We start from the raw sequence: 17,980 nt of genomic DNA on the forward strand, positions 1-17,980 counted from the left end.
ATATATTGTGAGTTGACTCTCACCGTGGTTTTTCCTTGTTTGGGTTTTTCGCATAAATCTGGTGTTCTCTTGTGCATGGAGATTCAGTGTTGCTAATAAGCATAAGGTTAAATTGACTATGGATTGTGAAATAAAGTTTAAGTATTTGGTTTGGATAGATTCACCCCCACCCTCCGCACCCCCCGCCCACCCCCACCCTAGCCACTCGCCTCTCAGTCCTAAAGTATGTTCAACATAAGGATACTATATTTTATTTAGATAATTTGATTTGTCCACCAGGACTAGATGATAAGAAAAGAACATTGAGATTGGAAGCTAAAAGATATCTATTGCTTGAAGGTCAATTAATGTGGAGAAACCTAGATGGTGCTCTCATGAAATGCTTGGACATGCATCAATCAATTAAAGTTATTAAGGAATGTCACTAAGGATTGTGTGGTGGACATTTCATGTCAAAAACTACTACTTATAAGATCATGAGAGCAAGTTATTAGTGGCCCACATTGTTCAAAGATGTGGCCAAGTTTGTAAAGTGAATTGATGTTTGCTAAAGATTCTTTGATAAATTAAATTTTGTAAGTGCTCTCCTCATCACTACCATTTGAGGAAAGACTCCATTCCAACAATGAGGCATAGACTTTATAGAGGAGATAACAAAAAAAATCCAACAATGAATACAAGTGGCTACTGGTGGCCACTGATTATTTCATGAAATCAATAGTAATAGTTGAATTTATACTAAACAATATAATTACCAAGTTTAGTGTGTCATCTAGAATATCGTTAATAATGCAACATATTTTAGGTCTTGAAATTATGTTGATGTGTGTTTGCAATGTGGGATCTCATTAATTTTATTAAATCATCCATGGAGAAATGGATTAGCTAAGATGAATAACAAAAGCATCATAAATATCATCAAAAATACCTTGGATGCAAACAAGAAAAGATGGGATGGGATGATAAATTAAAATTTATTGTTTAGGTGGATACAGTAACACATGAGAAGGCTACTAGAAAGAGTTTATTTGAGATTGTCCATGGCATTGAGGCTAAGCTACCAATTAGCCTTGAGTTACTACTCTAAAAGATGTTGTAGTAGAGCGAAGGGGAAAATGTAGACATAATTTCCCAAAGAGTGCATGATTTGATAGAGCTTGAAGAAACAAAAAGAGTTGCCCATAAGAGAAGCTTGTTAAGAAAACAAAAAATTCAAATTGAGAGATCTTATCCACATGTGGAATTCTAGGTCAAAGACGAGCAAGCATGAGAAATTTGACCATTATGGGTTAGTCCCTACCAAGCTAATGAAGAACATGGTCAAGGCACTTTTTACCTCGAGCTTGGATAGGGATTTCATGGAGCTACCAATTCATGGCCAATACCTAAAACACTACTTCTCTTGGGGATAAGGTTCTTTGAACCTTTGTATATTATATGCTTCTTCTTGTTGTCTATTCTTGTCTTGTGCATATCTATATTGTGTGTATGGCCATAATCCTTGTTTGATCATGGTGAAGTATGTCTTAGTCTCCATTTTTGTCTTTGTTTTGGTCTGCTCTTAGGATCTTTGTTGTGCCTACAAAAGACACACATCCCCAACTAGAGCCAATGTTGACACCCAATTTGACTCCCTTTTTCTTTGTTTTTCATGTGTAGTGGATTGCCTTGTATAAGCAGTAATGATAATCAGCCTGAAACATCTCCTATTGGACGCACTCTTTTATCAAAGACCACATTTGTTGCCTTGTTTTTCCCCTATGTTCCCTTGTGTTAATAATTACATGATATAAAATACAAAAAATAATCTATGTGTTGGGTCTATTTGAGTCTCTTCCTTGTGTATTTGGCAATTATTGGAATTTGACTTTTTTGAGTTTGTCCATCTCAATATGCCATTCTATCCATCCCTAGCTTTTCCCTATTTTCATCAACCCATCAAATTTTCCCTTCACAACATACCTTTCTCCTTACTCTCAACCTCTAGGTCCTTTATAGTTATAAATTTGTCCAAGTCTTTAGTTCCAAGGATTTGAACCATCCCTTATCCAAATATATCATTTAGCTCTTCCCCAATTCTAGACTCCAATTCATTATCTGCATTAAGTACTTTACCAATGTCAAAGTTGTTGATTTCCTAATGCTTGAGTACCTTTTCCCTATCACCCCCAACATCTTGATTCACTATCCTTTGAAATCTTTCTAAATTTGTTTTTCAAATTTTCAAACTCATCATTCCTTGCATGCCTCCCTTGACCCTTCAAACTCCACTCACCTCCCTAGACCCTTCAAACTCCACTCACCCATTTGTATATTTTTTCAAAGTCAAACTTTCATCCTTCCCCTCATTTTAATACTCTTGACTCCCAATCTCTAACATTCCAAAGCTTATAACCTTTTCAAGATAACTTGTTTGAACTTCATCCATTCCACGTCATTAACAAAATAAGTTTCTCATCATCCCCAACCCTCGACACCTTAACCAAAAGCAAGAGTCATGACTTATTCCCAACCTTCGACCCCCAACAATTCAAAAACTCACACTTTTTCTTGCATTGCTTCACCTACTCCTCTAGTCACTCCAGAAGGTTATTTATTACAAACTTTAATTCAACTACTAGAAAAAATTGTTCATTATTTGGACACAAATTTGCAAGTAGTCTCTGAAAATAAGGCAAAACACCACCCAAGTTGCCATTAATGAGCCAACATAGCCCTTCAACTACTAGATTTGAATCTTAACTTGCTCAAAGATCATAGTTAATGCAAGAAGGTACAAACTCACATAACAAAACAATGCCAACAATAATGCCCTAATTTAATATATAAGTTTAAGATTATAGATTCCAAACATTTTCATTATTTTCCAAGCCATTTCCTAACAACTTCTACAAGCTATTTCTCAACATCATCCATCAAAAATATAATTGTCAACGATGATGAGGACACATGCAAATTGAGGAAGAAAATTCCCCTACATTTTCCTAGTGCATCCAAGTTGATTTGTGACATCCTTTCCATCATAAATTAGGAAAAACAACACTCGACGTGTATGGATATTCTTTATAATGTGTTATCTACGAATATGTCACATTTATTGCAGATCTTACAATTTCCACAATGGGGTATTACAAATAAAAAAGTTTTTCATTTGAATTGGTGGAAAAATAGAGAAACAAACAATTGCAAAACAAACAAACAAAAAATATTGTAGCAAACCCTAATGTTACAATATTTTTTTAATTCTAGGCATTGTAACTTTAATATTGTATTGTGTGGATTTGTGCAAAAATATATAATATAACCACTATTTCCTTAAAAATGAATGTAACTAATAGATCCAACATTATTGTTTGAGTGTCTCCAAGAGTATTATGTATATTGTCTTGACATATTTTTATTAGTTAGTCAACTAGAAGATTGCTAACACATTCCAAACCTTTATATTGCATCTTTTCACTATCATTAAAGGAATATACAAAGTTCATCGCTGAATTGTTAAATAGAATTATACAAGTTTTGCAACCTTTGTTATTTGTCTATTTGCACATGTAGAACCTTGGGTGAATAATGTCTTCAGGTATACCTTCATCAAGGTATCTTATTTGATTTCACTTGATAAATATCTTCCATAAATCTCATACATTATGCCAACTGAACACAATCATCAGTCTATAATTTGTTATCCATTCTATCATTCCAACATGTTAATACAAACTATAACATTACAAAAAATTTCAACTATGTTATTTTTTCCAGGTTTCATATACAAGTGTATAACAGCAATAGGGATCAATATATCCATATTTCAAACACTTTATCTAGTAAGTCGTGTTAATACAAACTATTAACATTACAAAAAAATTCAACTATGTTGTTTTTTCCAGGTTTCATATACAAGTGTATAACAGTAATAGGGATCAATATATCCATATTTCAAACACTAAATTTAGTACGTCTTGTTTGCTACAAAGGTGTATAGTCTTGTTTGCTCAAACCAGCACATGGGTATGTTATGACAACCAAAGTAAAGGTCCATTGTCAATTCGGTATGGTTTGCAGCACGATAATCATTCAATCCTTGTGATATCATATAGCTCAACACCTTAGGGAAAGTCCCCTTGGCCTTGCAAAATTGAATGTGAAGGTTACCCATCTCATAATTGGCCCTTAGTTGCTCAACCCAAGCATAGGTATTGTGATTTTCTTCCTGAGTTTGACACCCTCGACACTTCGAAAATTATCCAACCCTAGAAATTTGGGGCTGACAACTCAAATCACCAACACAAACATCGTGCATATGAAAGTAGAACCCACATTCAAAACTGCAACATGAAGAAACTACACAATGCAATAAAATACCATAAGTTGGTATCCACATCAACATTAACTTGAAAGCTAAAACCCATAAGACATCATGCAAGTGAAAGTGGGGTCCACCTTCATAATTGCAATGTGAAGGAGCCGCGTGATGCAATAAAATGTTGGCATCTATCACAAACCAACAATACTTCTATATTTACTCCATGAAGCACTCACATAAACATTAATGGGCCGATCATTACCCATCAACTTAGCTCAGGAACAACGCTAACATTACAAATGGCATGATATCACTAACTTAATTTTATAAGATTTCACAAGAAAACCGCAATGTGAAGGTCATTTGCAATGCACCAAGAAATCAAGATGTGAAAACTACAAGGACTTACAGTTATAAATTGATTGTGACAGGATAACATAAAGAATTAAACAAATGCAAGCAAACACTGATTAATGAAAGCAAAGGGTCAATAATACTATGACTTAAAAGGGGATTAGACTATAAACTTAAGTGAAATAAACTGAAAAAATCAATCACTGTTAGAATAGAAGAATACAACAACATATGCAACGGGTCAAAGCACAAAAGGACTGAGATTTTAGTCATAAAAATATAGAAATAAAAAACCTTAAGAACTAAAAAGACTAAAACCCTAGGGATCTCATCAGAAAATACACGAACAATCCAACAAACCTTATGACCAACAAACGATGCAAAGGAGCACAAACCAGCATATTTTACAACTTGCACACAAGAAGTTTGAACGAGAAGAAGTAATGGAGAAGTCTCATACGGTGAATAATGTTCTCTACATGAAAATCATATGCTAGAAAGAACGCACATCTCCTACAAAATGCTAAAGGCAACACCTTAGTGATTGATTCAGGCAGCAATGAGAATCTAATCAGTTCTCATGTTGTCTTGGATTTGAAATTATCTAAAAGCGGCATCCTAATCGATGTAAACTAGTTTGGATATGAGATTCATGCGGAGTGTATGTATCTCTCAATAATGTTCAATGACTTTCACTTTGGAAAGTTTGGATCAATTTGGGATCTGACGTAGATAAACTGTCGTGATATATTTCGCACTTTTGCTTGTCATGTACTGGGTATACACTTGAGGTGCTGTTGAAGAAAGCATATTCCACCAATGCAAAATAATGAAAAGAAAATTACACCTTCAGCTTGGCTTTAAAGATGGTTGTCACATAACCTAGAGATTGTTATTTTCTTGTTGCTATAAGCCTATAAACATGGAAATGAAAGGACACCTTATTGCAAGGACGATCTTCATAATGGATTTCAGAAGTTATTGGAAAAATAGAATGGATTTTAGCCCAAATAATTCCCCGCTGGGATACTCCCTATAGAATGGGAGTCTCATTGAATGGATCTGATTCTAGGGTCCTCAAAAATGATGGTAGAGGTAAGTGAAGGAAGTTTTGAAAGAGGCCTACATCAAGATTTGCTTTTTGATACTTAACACTAATGAACTTGTGGATGGAGGTGAGTTTCAAAGTTTGCTTTTTGATACCTAACACTAATGAACTTATGGATGGAGGTGAGTTTCAAGGTTATCCTCCACAACAGATAGAAAAGCAGCTACCACCAAATTAAAATAATGGAAGGAGATGAGAAGAAAATATGGTCTCATACCAAGAATTACCTAACAGTAGGGTGGAAAATGAAAATACTTGCAGCTGTTGAGACCTGGATTCAAAGGCCTCCCTTCCTCTTCCACCCCCAGCAGGTGCAGATCAGATCTGGCGCGGGCGGGAAAATGTCACATATGAATGACTGGCAATTTCATCACAGTTTTCATAAAGTACCATGTGCCTCATACAGGAAACATTGTATCCATTTTCTGGCATGCTTTTTGATGCTCATATTTAAAAATATAAGTCTGAATCTGCCGATGAGTTAGAAGTCTAACATGCTGAGACCTGAATAAATAAGTCAAATTAAACTTATCTGTAAAGTTCTAAATCTGAAAATACAGCTGAACCACAGATATATTCTAAACTTGCAACAAGGTTATATCCAGTATGTTCAATGGAGAATTCAGCTGCAATCTGAAACCAATTGAAATAAAAGCTGTAAATCTGAACTTTTTTTCTTGTTTGCATTTTCTTTTTCTGAATTGACAAACAGAATATCCTAAACAATCAAGACAACAAAACGGGAAAATTTCAAAATAACAAATGGACTAAATGCAATAAAAATTTCACCTGACATCACCATAGTTTTTCCAACCTGTACAAAATTTTAAAACAATGTACATCAACTTAGGCCGAAGAACCTCATAAGCAAGAGGAAAATTGTGCCTGATCAAAGTTGGTTACCTTTGCAAATTAAACTCCAAAGCATATCTCACTTCAGGGCTTAATAGTTTAATAATATTAATATATATAATGTTCTCTTTATTTCTTGACGGCTTTTGCATTTGGAATGAAATAACATTATTTTTATTCCAATATGATCTTATATCCCAGGTATTAACCATCTAAAACTAACATAATGCATATTTTCTGCTATATACTCCTAGGCTAACCCATCTAATACAAATTTGAGTATTTTCATTCCAATTTTATCATAGGGTCTCTCTCACTAGAAAAACTACATAAAGTTTCAGGCATTGGATGCATGCCCTCATCCTCAAATTTCTTTGACTACAAAGCAAATGTAGTATTAGATGTTAATCATAATGAGTAATGAGTGTTTTGGACCTCAGTTTCATCCCAACCATTGCCTATGCCCTTGTGGGATGACCACCCCATAAGGTAGGCCCTGAAATATATCTGCAACGCTGCCAGCTACTTTGTTATTACCAGATGGGTCATCTTCACTATTTGAATGTAAAAAACATTTAAGTCTTTGTTGAACTGTCTTCATGTCCTAAAAAACTCCCATCTTCAGCTTGGACATAAATATATTTTGAGGTTAAGATGATACTTGTGTTTTCCCAGAATCATTAATTTCAAATATGTAATGTCCCCTTCTCGTTGGTGACCTCTCGGTGGTCCATTAGCCTATTCCTGAGACCCGTAGACTAGGTGGAATGAAGAATGAGGGTCCAGCATTGATGAGACGAGAACTTACTATTTTTAGTAAGGGAATGGTTATTTTGGTGATACTGTCCTACTGAGCTCTCCATGCTCTGTTACTGGGCGCGAAGATCATGCTTTTCGGAGCAGTATTTCATGACTTACTATTTTTAGTAAGTGGTAGTATGGTATAATTCTATTTTTAGCAGTGGATAGGGTTCTGATCCTGCAGCAGTTCAGTGGTCTTCCTGGCTCAGCTTCATCCTGGTTTTGACAGTAATCAGTACGGGAGTCATATGTGACATAATTAAATATTATTTCCTTATCCTAAGGTTTAATATTTAATTTAATCTGATTAATTACTACTGATTTATTGACTTTGGGAATAATGCCTAATATCTCCTAAGTGCTAGGCGAAATTATGTCTAAGAAGGGGACGTCAAATTATTAGGGAGATTATTTTATTTCATCCCAAGTGTTTGCCAAGTGAAAATCGTGGTCCTTGCTTTTTGGCATGAGGTTTGACTTGTGGAATGGCGCCACTCTTGGGGTCCACGTGAGATGTAATGAAATGCAAATGGGGAAAGGTGAATTTGAAGCAATTTGCATTTGAATTTGGTGGTGTGAGGTTATAAATAAGAGCCTTGGGCTCCCATTCTTGATATCTTGAAAATTTGCAATGTTATGCTGCCGGATTGGCGACAGAACTTTTGAGGCTTCGGAGTGCGTCTCCCTAGTGCTTCCCGCTTTCATACTTGAAACATAGTACCTAGCTGTGTGTTGTAATCTACTATATTCTCAGAGCATATCTTAGTCATTTTTGGTGTTGGAGCAATTTTTGGAACTTGCCGGTTTGCCTGTGGCTGAAGTACATTTTCGATCATACCTCTCTGCTGGAGCGACTGACCGTTATGGGTATTGGCTCTTCCATCCTTCCAAGTACTGGCGATATACATTGTAAGTTTGTGGCATCTTTAGTTGAGCTTTGAATTTTATAGACAAAATCGAAATTCCTAAGCTAGGCATGGGTTTTTGAAGTGTATTGGGATGCGTGCAAAATTAATAAGGGAGTTATGGTAGCATGTCTTTGGTTGGTTGTCATCGTAGCTAGTCTATTGTGGGTTTGGGACTGATTTTGAGTGATTTGGATATGTATTGAGAGAGTTGTCATCATAGCTAGTCTAGTGTGGGTTTGGGACTGATTTTGAGTGATTTGGATATGTATTGAGAGAGTTGTGAGCTTTTTAGTGTTTCCTTAGGCTGCTGGTCTTGACATTCCAGCCTGCAAATTTGATGTTAGCAGAATTTCATGTTCTTATTTGGATATTCAACATTACTCTCCTCTCATATCATCTATATTTTGTAAGGTTAAGTAGTAGTACTACTAACCAATTCTGATTTGTAATTCTCATCCCGCTGAAAAGTGGAAGAGGCTAGCTTGCAGCCTATTATCAAGCAAATTGTAATTTCAATCCTCCCACTGCATAAGTGGTCGAGTGATGGTTTGAATGTAATGGTCCTCCCACTGCATAAGCGGTTGAGTTGAGATTGTTATGTAATTTCAATCCTCCCGCTGAAATATTGCAGTTGAGTGATTCGTATCTTTGTGTGTCTCACTTGGCTGGTTCACCACCAAGTTTTCTTGCTTTCCTGCTGGATAAGCGGAAGGGGTTGGCTTGTCGCCCAAGCATTGTATTGTTCTCAGTTAATTGAAGCTAACGATCCCCTCAACACCGTATGCTCTCACCTTCACACATTGGGCACTTGGTGATCAGAAAGTGGAAGGGTTGCTTTTCTAGCATGTTTCAGTTTATGATTTCTAAACTTAATAAGTTATCTTCTTGTTGATGATTATTGTTCGCCTAAAAATCAAAAAAAAATAACTGGGATATTACAAAATATTTGATGGTAATTGTCACTTTCTGCCTTCGAAGTTCCTATTTGATCCTTGTTAGATTTGTTACAGTAGCCACTTTACCATGACAACATCTTCCTGACTTGGGGCTAGGAAGCGAGGACTGTCAAAAGTTGTTACACTCATTTGTAATTCATCTTGTGTCTCATCCCTAATTATTTTTGTTCCTTCTTGCACAGGTCCAAGATTACTCACAACATGGTCATCGCACTCTCGAAATCCATTGCAGATGATCTCTTTTGTCTCCACTTGGGATTTTTAAAAGTTCTGTCTCACGTCATGTGGTTGAGACATGTGTCCCCACTTTGTGAGACATCTATTGCATGCAACACTTGCCACTTGCTCACACACTTCTCAAGTGAGCTCACAATTTTTGCACTTCGGAGAGGTAGTCTGTCATTTTATCTGACTTTCCCACCTCCACTACCTTGCCTATATATGCAAGGCTTCTACATACATTTTACTCAACTCTTTGATAATATCAATTAGGCTAAATTGTGTGCTCATAGCTTGTGAATGTTCATCTTGGTTCTTGCTTTCTAATCCTGGCAATCCCTACAATTTTAGAACCAATTTGATAATATTAATGATGATTATTAGTATCACTCCCCATTTGCAACACAGTGATCTCTGATGATTCAGAAAAATCATCTTTTTCATCACCCACCCTTATCAATCCCTGAAAATAAAAAAACCAAAACACTCTCAAGTTCTGAACTATCTGAGAGGACCGTGCTGCTGAGTTTACTTTTATGGTTCTTGACATCAAATGCATAGTCCTTGTGTCGTTTCAAAAATAAGTCCTCTGTGAAAATTTGCTTGTAAAATTGATTGCACAATCTTCCAGATTCTACAAGGTAAAATCCAAATTGTACTAATCTCAAAAATGATATGAGGCATTACTTAAATGAAAATCTAGTTCAAAATCCATTTAGGGAGATATTGATTTAATTGTTTGAATCTTCAATGAAATTCATTAACTACAATTCAGAATGACCATTTATCCATAGCACTAGCATCTGCCAAGACGCCAAGAGTTTGTTTTTGATACAAATATTATGAACCCAACCATGCATCAGCCAATATATTGGAAGTCCAACAAGCTGAGGTTTGAAAGAATATATGTCTGAATTTTTGGATCATCTAAAAATAACAGTCTATAAATTTCAACACAAAAAACAGCCAGCTGAACTATTTATCAAAAAGCTGAAAACTGATGGGTAGACACAAGAGTAATTGGTCTATTAGGAAGTTGCAGTGATGTTACGCACAGGATTAATCAGACCAATGGCATATGCAACTATTAAGTTCAAATCAGAATTTAGTTTTATCGATTCTATCAATGGTCTGCTGGTTATTCACCTTCAAAGGCCTACTCAAAGGTTCACAGCCTCCTAGAAGGTTTACAAAATTGAGGCCTTTGCTTTTTGATACTCATGTTTCTGCTGGTTATTCACCTTCAAAGGCCTACTCAAAGGCCCACAGCCTCCTAGAAGGTTTACAAAATTGAGGCCTTTTCTTTTTGATACTCATGTTTCTGCTGATACTGAACCACTTATAAAGGAGATGATGGGCATCCTTCAGCAGGCAAAAAGGAAATATTGAACAGTGCAATGAAGCTTCTAAGTAAATAGCAGATACAAAGCAGAAAAAAAAAACTGTATGTAATTGCTGATAAGGTAACAGTGTATTTACAGGATTACCGATTTTTCAAACAAACTGAAAATGAAAAAAACTTGGTCCTTGTCAAATTTTTAGAAAGCTGAGCAATGATGCTTATCGTTTAAACCAGCGAAATGAATTACATATCTCTTTTATTTTCAATATATTGATCTTTATCAATATAAGGGTAAACGGGCACGATTCAACTAGAGAACATAGGAACCACTAAGTTGAACCACAGGTTTTCCCAAAAATCTTTAGATAGTTAAGAGAATCCTACAGATAAAGATGACTGCATTACCGTCATGATGAGAATCTAATAAGTGGAACCCATAGTTACTAGGAGACACGTCTCGGAGACGGATACACATCTCCAATATCGGAGGCATCTCCAGAAACTTCGCAATGCATAGGGCACTCTTGGCTGTCGTCTCCGAAGTCTCCCGACCAAAAATTGACGTCTCCCACCAAAAAGATTAAGGCAAAACACAATAAAATGCAAATAAATAAAATAAACCTACAGCAAAGCAAAGTTGTAGGGAAATAACTAATCAGGAAACCACATTGCAGGAAAACAAAAATCCATGCAAAGTTAATATGATTGGATTCTCTAACAGTGTAGACTTTTTGAGAGGGACATAAACAGTTGTATGACTAATTTCTTGTCATTGTAATGGTCTAAAGAGAAATTGCCTTAACTATTTAGCCGACGATATTGAGTGTGCTCAATGGAACTGAAGTGCTTACTAGACAGAGCATTATCACTGCTAGCAAATTTCAGTGACTATACTTTGAATCATATTTATGGGGTGGCCAACACGCTGGCAGATAAACTTGCCAATGAAGGTGCTGATGGGGTTAATAGGATCTTAATTAATCATCCTCTGTAAACATTTCGAGCATATACAGTATAAGATATTTGGAAATTCGCATAAACCCTCACACATACATCATCACATATATAGATATATATTTGCATAGGATTACATACAGACATATAGATATATATATTCTTTACAGTATATATATATATATATACTGTATATAGTCTTTGATATATAACCTTGACTATGCACTTTAATTCGGATTGGTATTTATATACAGTATATATATAGACTGTATATAGTCGTAGGCATATATTGCCTTTTTGAATCTTACTTCTCAGTTTCATGAGTATGGACTTTTTACGCAGAATGTTATATATACACAGTTTTATGGTGAACTTGATGGACTTTTTACTACTCAGTTTTATGATGAATTTGATGGTCTGTATGTCTGCTCTTTATTATTATTACTCGGTGGTTAATATAAGGCAGCTCATATGAGGCATATTGTCTGTTCGGGCTTTCTTATCATTGCTCATGATACAAATGCTTTAAATGTTTTGATGGTTTTAGAAACTATATTCATGCTAATTTGGTATCCCTGTCTTATACATTGACAAGATAGAAAATGTTTATGAATTTTCGATTGGGATAGACTAATACGTTGTGGCAGAGTGGTATAGATTGCTGTGTGAGTGCAGGTCGATCTGGGCAGACCTCGGGCTGAGATGGTGACTCTGATCTATTCACCAGGGCAACTAATCTAGAAGCTAATTCAGAAGATGGATAGTTACAGTGGTCAAGTTTTTATGATATGTCCGAGGCTAAGATTCAAAGATGCTACCAGCAGATGTATGTAATTAAACTGGCCAGATGTATAAAATGGGCCAATGTATGATACCTCATAGCAATGTTATCCTTATGAATAGTAAGGAATCTGTATTAGCCTATTAGGTATTACTGGCATGGCCAGCTCTTTTGTAAACCCAAGAATTAGTGGGTCCAGAATATATCTTAACTTTTTCTTTCACGGGGCTAGACAGGAGGTTTTCTCTGCCTGACTCTTTCCTACCTGTGCCCCTAGTGAGTCGGGTTGTACTAGGTTAAAAATTTAATAAAATATTCGGCTACAGCCCATTATTGAGCAAAAAAATATATATTGAGTGTGCTCAACACCTATATTACCATACTTTCACTAAACCATTTAAACTGGCTATGGTAACAGCAGTAATAAGCAATTTTACTTTCAATTTTTGTTCAATTTTAAAGTTAATGTTAAACTTTACCATTGTTCTTGAAAGTTCTCTGTCATGATATTTCTTGGAAATTATTAAATTATATTAAAAAAAATTGGCGTCTCCAAGTCTCCTATTTTTGAAAATTAGCCGTACCAGTACCGGTACCAGTCTCCGGAGTCTCCAGGTACCCCCAACTCCTGGTAACCTTAGTGGAACCTAGTCAAATGGAGAGATCAGCCAATTGCTAATGTTACTTGGATAACTGACGCAGAACTAGAAAGATTCCCAAGCAAGTTGTTGGAAGAGTTCTCTTTGTAGGATGTTGCTTTACAGTTGACTTTTGAACTGGGAGGTTGTTTCAAAATTGGATTGATTTGATGCATAGGTTATTTAGCATCTAGAAAATCAATATATAGTAAAATAGGTTATTTAGAGTCTAGAAAAACAATGTATAGTAGTAATTTCTATTAGCATAAAATTCATACAAATTAACAGCACATAACTGGAATTTCTCCATAACATTTTTATCTCAAATAGAAGATCATTTATTGGTAATAGGAGTGCGAGTGTAAGAAAATGTCTATATCCAAAAAGGTTATCGAGCTAATTAAAATCCATTTAAAAAGAAAGTTCGTCAAGAACTTATGACAGAATATCCTAACAACTTTTTCTACCTTCATTTTAGCAGATTTTTATTTCTCTGAGTTATGTAATACACTTCCGGCAGCAGAGAATAAGCTTCTGGCAAACAACATGGTTCAAGTGATCCAGAGGGAAACTTCAGGTTGTGGGTAACACATAAATTGATTCTCCTGCAACTCAAATATCAGTTTAAAACTCCCTGCTTCTAAAATTTAAGATTGGAGAATTTCTAGAAACATTCTGAACATCAAGTTTGAGCAATTAAAATCTTCCTAGAATTATTTTCTTGTTAAGCCAAAAAGGAATTTATTATTTAATAATAAAGAATAGAGTCATTTTACATCAACACACATGCAGTGAACTATTTTAAAAAGAAAGAATGAGAATATATCATCATTTGTACAGTTATAGGCTGGTTTCAGTAATGACAGACTTGTACACCTTTCATTCTTATTGACCCAAAGAGTTTTACCATGTGTATGGCAGTAATGAAGATGCCTACACTGAAAGTGTCCATTCCATGAATTGTGCAACAAAGCATCCAAAAGACTGAAACCTTGATGGGCCTTAGAAGCAGTCAATATTTCACATCATCCACTCCTGACAACAAGGGAGACTGCTCGTATATAAGTTATGGCTTGGCTTCAATACTAATAAAAATGTTGATAGTTTTTTACTAAGAGCTTACAAATGATATGCATCATGAAAATGTCTCTGCTGGTCATGAGAAAGTAGACAAACAGAACTGAAGCACTAAGAGCGTAAGATTACAAGAGTCAAACAAACAAGGAAACAAGCTCAGCATTCTTTCTTTCTGCATCCCTTTTTACATGGGATATTACAAGTTTGAAACCAGTCTATTGTTTCTCTTTCTGTATAGTAATACAGAAAAGATGATCTGTGTTAGATTACATGCTATTCGTAATTCAAGTAAACTTCTATCTAGTAGTCAGAATATTGTAATCGTGAAAGTTCAGAAACATCCTAAGAAATAGATTTAATCACCATGAAGCTGCTAATAGAAAGAATGGAATGTACCTGCAATTAGATTAGTTCAAGCACACTGCTCAGGATGGTTAACTGCTTAAAGCTTTTTTAACCATGGACAAAGAAAAAGGAATAGAGCTTCCAAATGTTGGATTAAAGGCAAAACAGACTTTAAACTAAGCCACAAGCCGCAATTTATCATTCATCATGGATTCAAACACTGTTAGGAACAATTTTCTGCTGCTACGAATGAAGTCACTTGGATGAACGCTGATGCTGAAATGACAAAGTGGCTAGGACTTGCTGCGGCGAAACTCAAACCAAATTTCATAGTGGTTAAAAAGGAGGCTATCATGAGTATGTTTTCCCACATACTCCAGGCCTATTTTTGAAAGTCTCTCGGAGCACTCATTCTCCCCACGCAATCGAGTACAAAATTTGATGTTGTGGGAAGCAAAGAGGCGCCCATGAATTGGAGCCAGCTTGGGTACCAGCCTTTCCAGCCCTGTCCACACAAGTGCGTCAGGCATGTGAAGGAATACTGCACTAGCATAGATTAGATCATACTGTACATGTTCTCCCCCTTCCCTTGTAAGCCTGCTCAGGTCCATATCTTCACTGCGTACAATGAGAGGACGCTTGTGAAGAAGACCCTGAGAGGGAAGCTCATACCTTAATGCTGCCATGAGGGACAATTCATCTCGCTCAATACAGTGAAATTTGCCAGGGTTCAAATAACGAATGAAATGCAGGGCCACTCTGAGGGTACCGCAGCCCACCTCCAACACTTGGTGCTCCCGCCTCAGCAGTATAGCCTTCCCAAGAAACTCATACACATCTCTCCCTCCCGCCCACGGCTCCCCATAATTGCTGTGATGCTCCTCCACTAACAATTCACCTGGGCACTCCATTGCTGTGTGGTTATTGTCATCATAATGTGAAATTCCTTTATATCTGTCCACACCGATGGTAAGAGGTTAAGGAATGGAAATCTTTTAGAATTATCAAATGGTACGCAAATCTTGTTGGTTCACAATATGGAATACATGAATTGTAAGAGAATTTTCAGGGCATAAATTTCATACTAATAAATGTATATTTTGACAATTACAACAAATTTATTTACATTCTATAGGAAACCTTAAGAACGGGTTTTTTTTTCTTTCAAGTATCAATTAGAAATACTTACGTTTGGAAATTTTGTGAAAAAATTGCTGATTTGCAAAAAATAGCCCATTCAAAAGAACCCGTGTTCCACCCACAACATTCCATGTTTGCTTGTATTGCAGGGTTTGCAATGTACCTAGCTATATGAGATTAAGATGTAAATGGGTTATGAGCAGTCACAAGTCAGCTCCTTGGTGTCCTGTATTTATAATCTCATGCACCTAAAGCACATTACAGGGTTGTCCACACTCTTGCTGTGAAATCAAGATTTTATTTTCATTTTATTTTCTATTGAAGAATTTGTGATGATGTTAAAAGCAAAGTTTAGCATCCTTCCAACCAAATTGGTCTGTAGGCAAGAGAATTTATTATCAAAATAGGTCATCTGTGTCTCAAGACAACTTCTCAGCGATCCGTTATATAATAATATCGTATTCCAAGGCATAGGGTTGTTCACAAAGAAAGGCGAAGAAGAAACAATTTGTTACAGAGGTATATGATTCACTATGTTATAATGTCAACTGGCTTATCTGTGCCACAAGTGCCTACTCCAAAACCAATTTACATCATGATCTGATACGACTGTAGATAAATTATAGGACTCTTCACAAAGAAAAGGAAAGGGGGGAAAACAACATTTTGTTCAGCAGCTCTCAAATCTGAGATGATGTAGCAAAACAGTTGATTTAGATTTTATAATATTAAATTGACTAGACGGCTTAAAGAACATTTTAAAAAGGTTTCAACTTACTTCCGAAGATCCTGAAGTTGTTCTTCTCTGGTGCGAGGATTAATGCCCTTACGAAGCTGATGCCATCCTTGGCCTTCACCCAAATGATTCTTCTCCAGTTGGGCTTTGGCCCATTTCATGTCATCCTCAGAAGGAGGGCCTACTGGGTCTTCTGAATATGATGGCCCAGTATACGTGATCTGTTGCCGCTGCTGCTTCTGTTGAGACATGGCGATATAACATACAGACGGAAGAAGATTATAAAGGAAGAAAAAGACAAGTAACAGTAGCAGTGAACCTCCCACAATAGGAAGAACTATACCAATGCTCTTCGAACCCATCCTTCTCAATCCTTTCAATCAAGCTCACAGCTCTTAAATCTGCCCATTAGACGCTGATCTCCCCTCCAAACGTGTGCAGTACTCAGCGTGTTATACAGTGACACCCTAAATACTACTCTGGATCCACCTCAAACAATCTGCTACAACCTAAATCATTAGCTTATTTTTATGGAGTTAAAACATGTTACAATGCCATTCAATGTCGATTCTGGGAAGAGCACCTTTTTTCATATTTGAATGAAGAAATTCATTACAGATCTGAAAAGGCAACCAAACTTGTCCTAATTTGTGTTGCCGAGTTGTACCGGTGGAAATTGAATTCCCATACCTTTTTCCCTTATATGTGGGATAAGGGACTCACTTCTATTAGAGTAATCATGGTGTACATGTAATTGGGGTTTGATTCGTTTTCAAGGTGTCTTTGATTTTGATCATTTTTATTTTTATTTTTTTTTTTGTTGCTTTAGATTAAATTTGTGATCATGAAACATCACTTTTATAATTGTTTAAGTGATTTTTTATTTTTATTTTTATGGAGATTCAGATTTGTGAGCATGGCAATCCAGCAAGGGCATTTTTATGGAGATTCAGATTTGTGAGCATGGTAATCCAGCAAGGGCACAAGGGTCCATTGACTAAGTGATTCTTTTATGTTTAATATTCAAATTAATTTAGAGTTATTTTATTTATTTCTGTAATCGTTGTGTGTTGACAAAGTATAGAAATATAATATTTGATATTTCATCTTGTATTTAGAGGAGTAGATTTAGTTCATTTTAGGCAATGCTAGATTTGATCATCTCCATGTCTATGGAGTTATTATCTATTGCTTGCATGCATTACCATGAGTATGTTATATAAATATTTACATTGCACAAACATATCAGGCATCTTATTTGTTTAAGAGTACAATCTTTGATCATTATCTATTTGTTGAATTAGTATCCTATCTTGGTTTAACACAAAGGAGTAATTATTCTTGCCACATGCAAACTGAGAAGCACCAAAACTAGTTTTTATGTGGGAACCAACTAAAGACATCAAGTCAAGATAAAGGCAACATTTTAAAAATTAGTAGACAATAAGTCTACAAGCATAAATCAA

General features: G+C 35.8%; 1 protein-coding gene across 2 annotated transcripts; it reads right to left on the bottom strand.

Annotated features, from left to right (window-relative positions):
* Window positions 1–3,720: 3,720 nt before the first annotated feature.
* Window positions 3,721–17,221, bottom strand: LOC131029088 (uncharacterized). 2 transcript variants are annotated; one of them, XR_009102682.2, is made up of 4 exons: window positions 16,557–17,221; window positions 14,690–15,592; window positions 5,993–6,269; window positions 3,721–4,341 (listed from the first exon to the last, which is right to left on the bottom strand). XR_009102682.2 is itself a non-coding variant. In XM_057959490.2 (2 exons), exons 1-2 carry the CDS (start codon window positions 16,874–16,876, stop codon window positions 14,932–14,934), a joined length of 981 nt encoding a protein of 326 aa, XP_057815473.2. In that variant the 5' UTR covers window positions 16,877–17,221; the 3' UTR covers window positions 14,394–14,931. The 2 variants fall into 2 exon arrangements, 1 of the variants encoding a protein (XP_057815473.2); XM_057959490.2 differs by lacking the exons at window positions 3,721–4,341; window positions 5,993–6,269 and having other exon boundaries at window positions 14,394–15,592.
* Between the last annotated feature and the right edge of the window lie 759 nt (window positions 17,222–17,980).

Source organism: Cryptomeria japonica, chromosome 5 (genome assembly GCF_030272615.1).
Source record: "Cryptomeria japonica chromosome 5, Sugi_1.0, whole genome shotgun sequence".
NCBI classification, from domain to species: domain Eukaryota; kingdom Viridiplantae; phylum Streptophyta; class Pinopsida; order Cupressales; family Cupressaceae; genus Cryptomeria; species Cryptomeria japonica.

Coding starts and splice junctions, on each gene's coding strand:
- LOC131029088 (XM_057959490.2), bottom strand. CDS start 16,876: ATGGGTTCGAAGAGCATTGGTATAGTTCTTCCTATTGTGGGAGGTTCA. Junction 15,593..16,556: donor CAACTTCAGGATCTTCGGAA/GTAAGTTGAAAC, acceptor CGGTGTGGACAG/ATATAAAGGAATTTCACATT.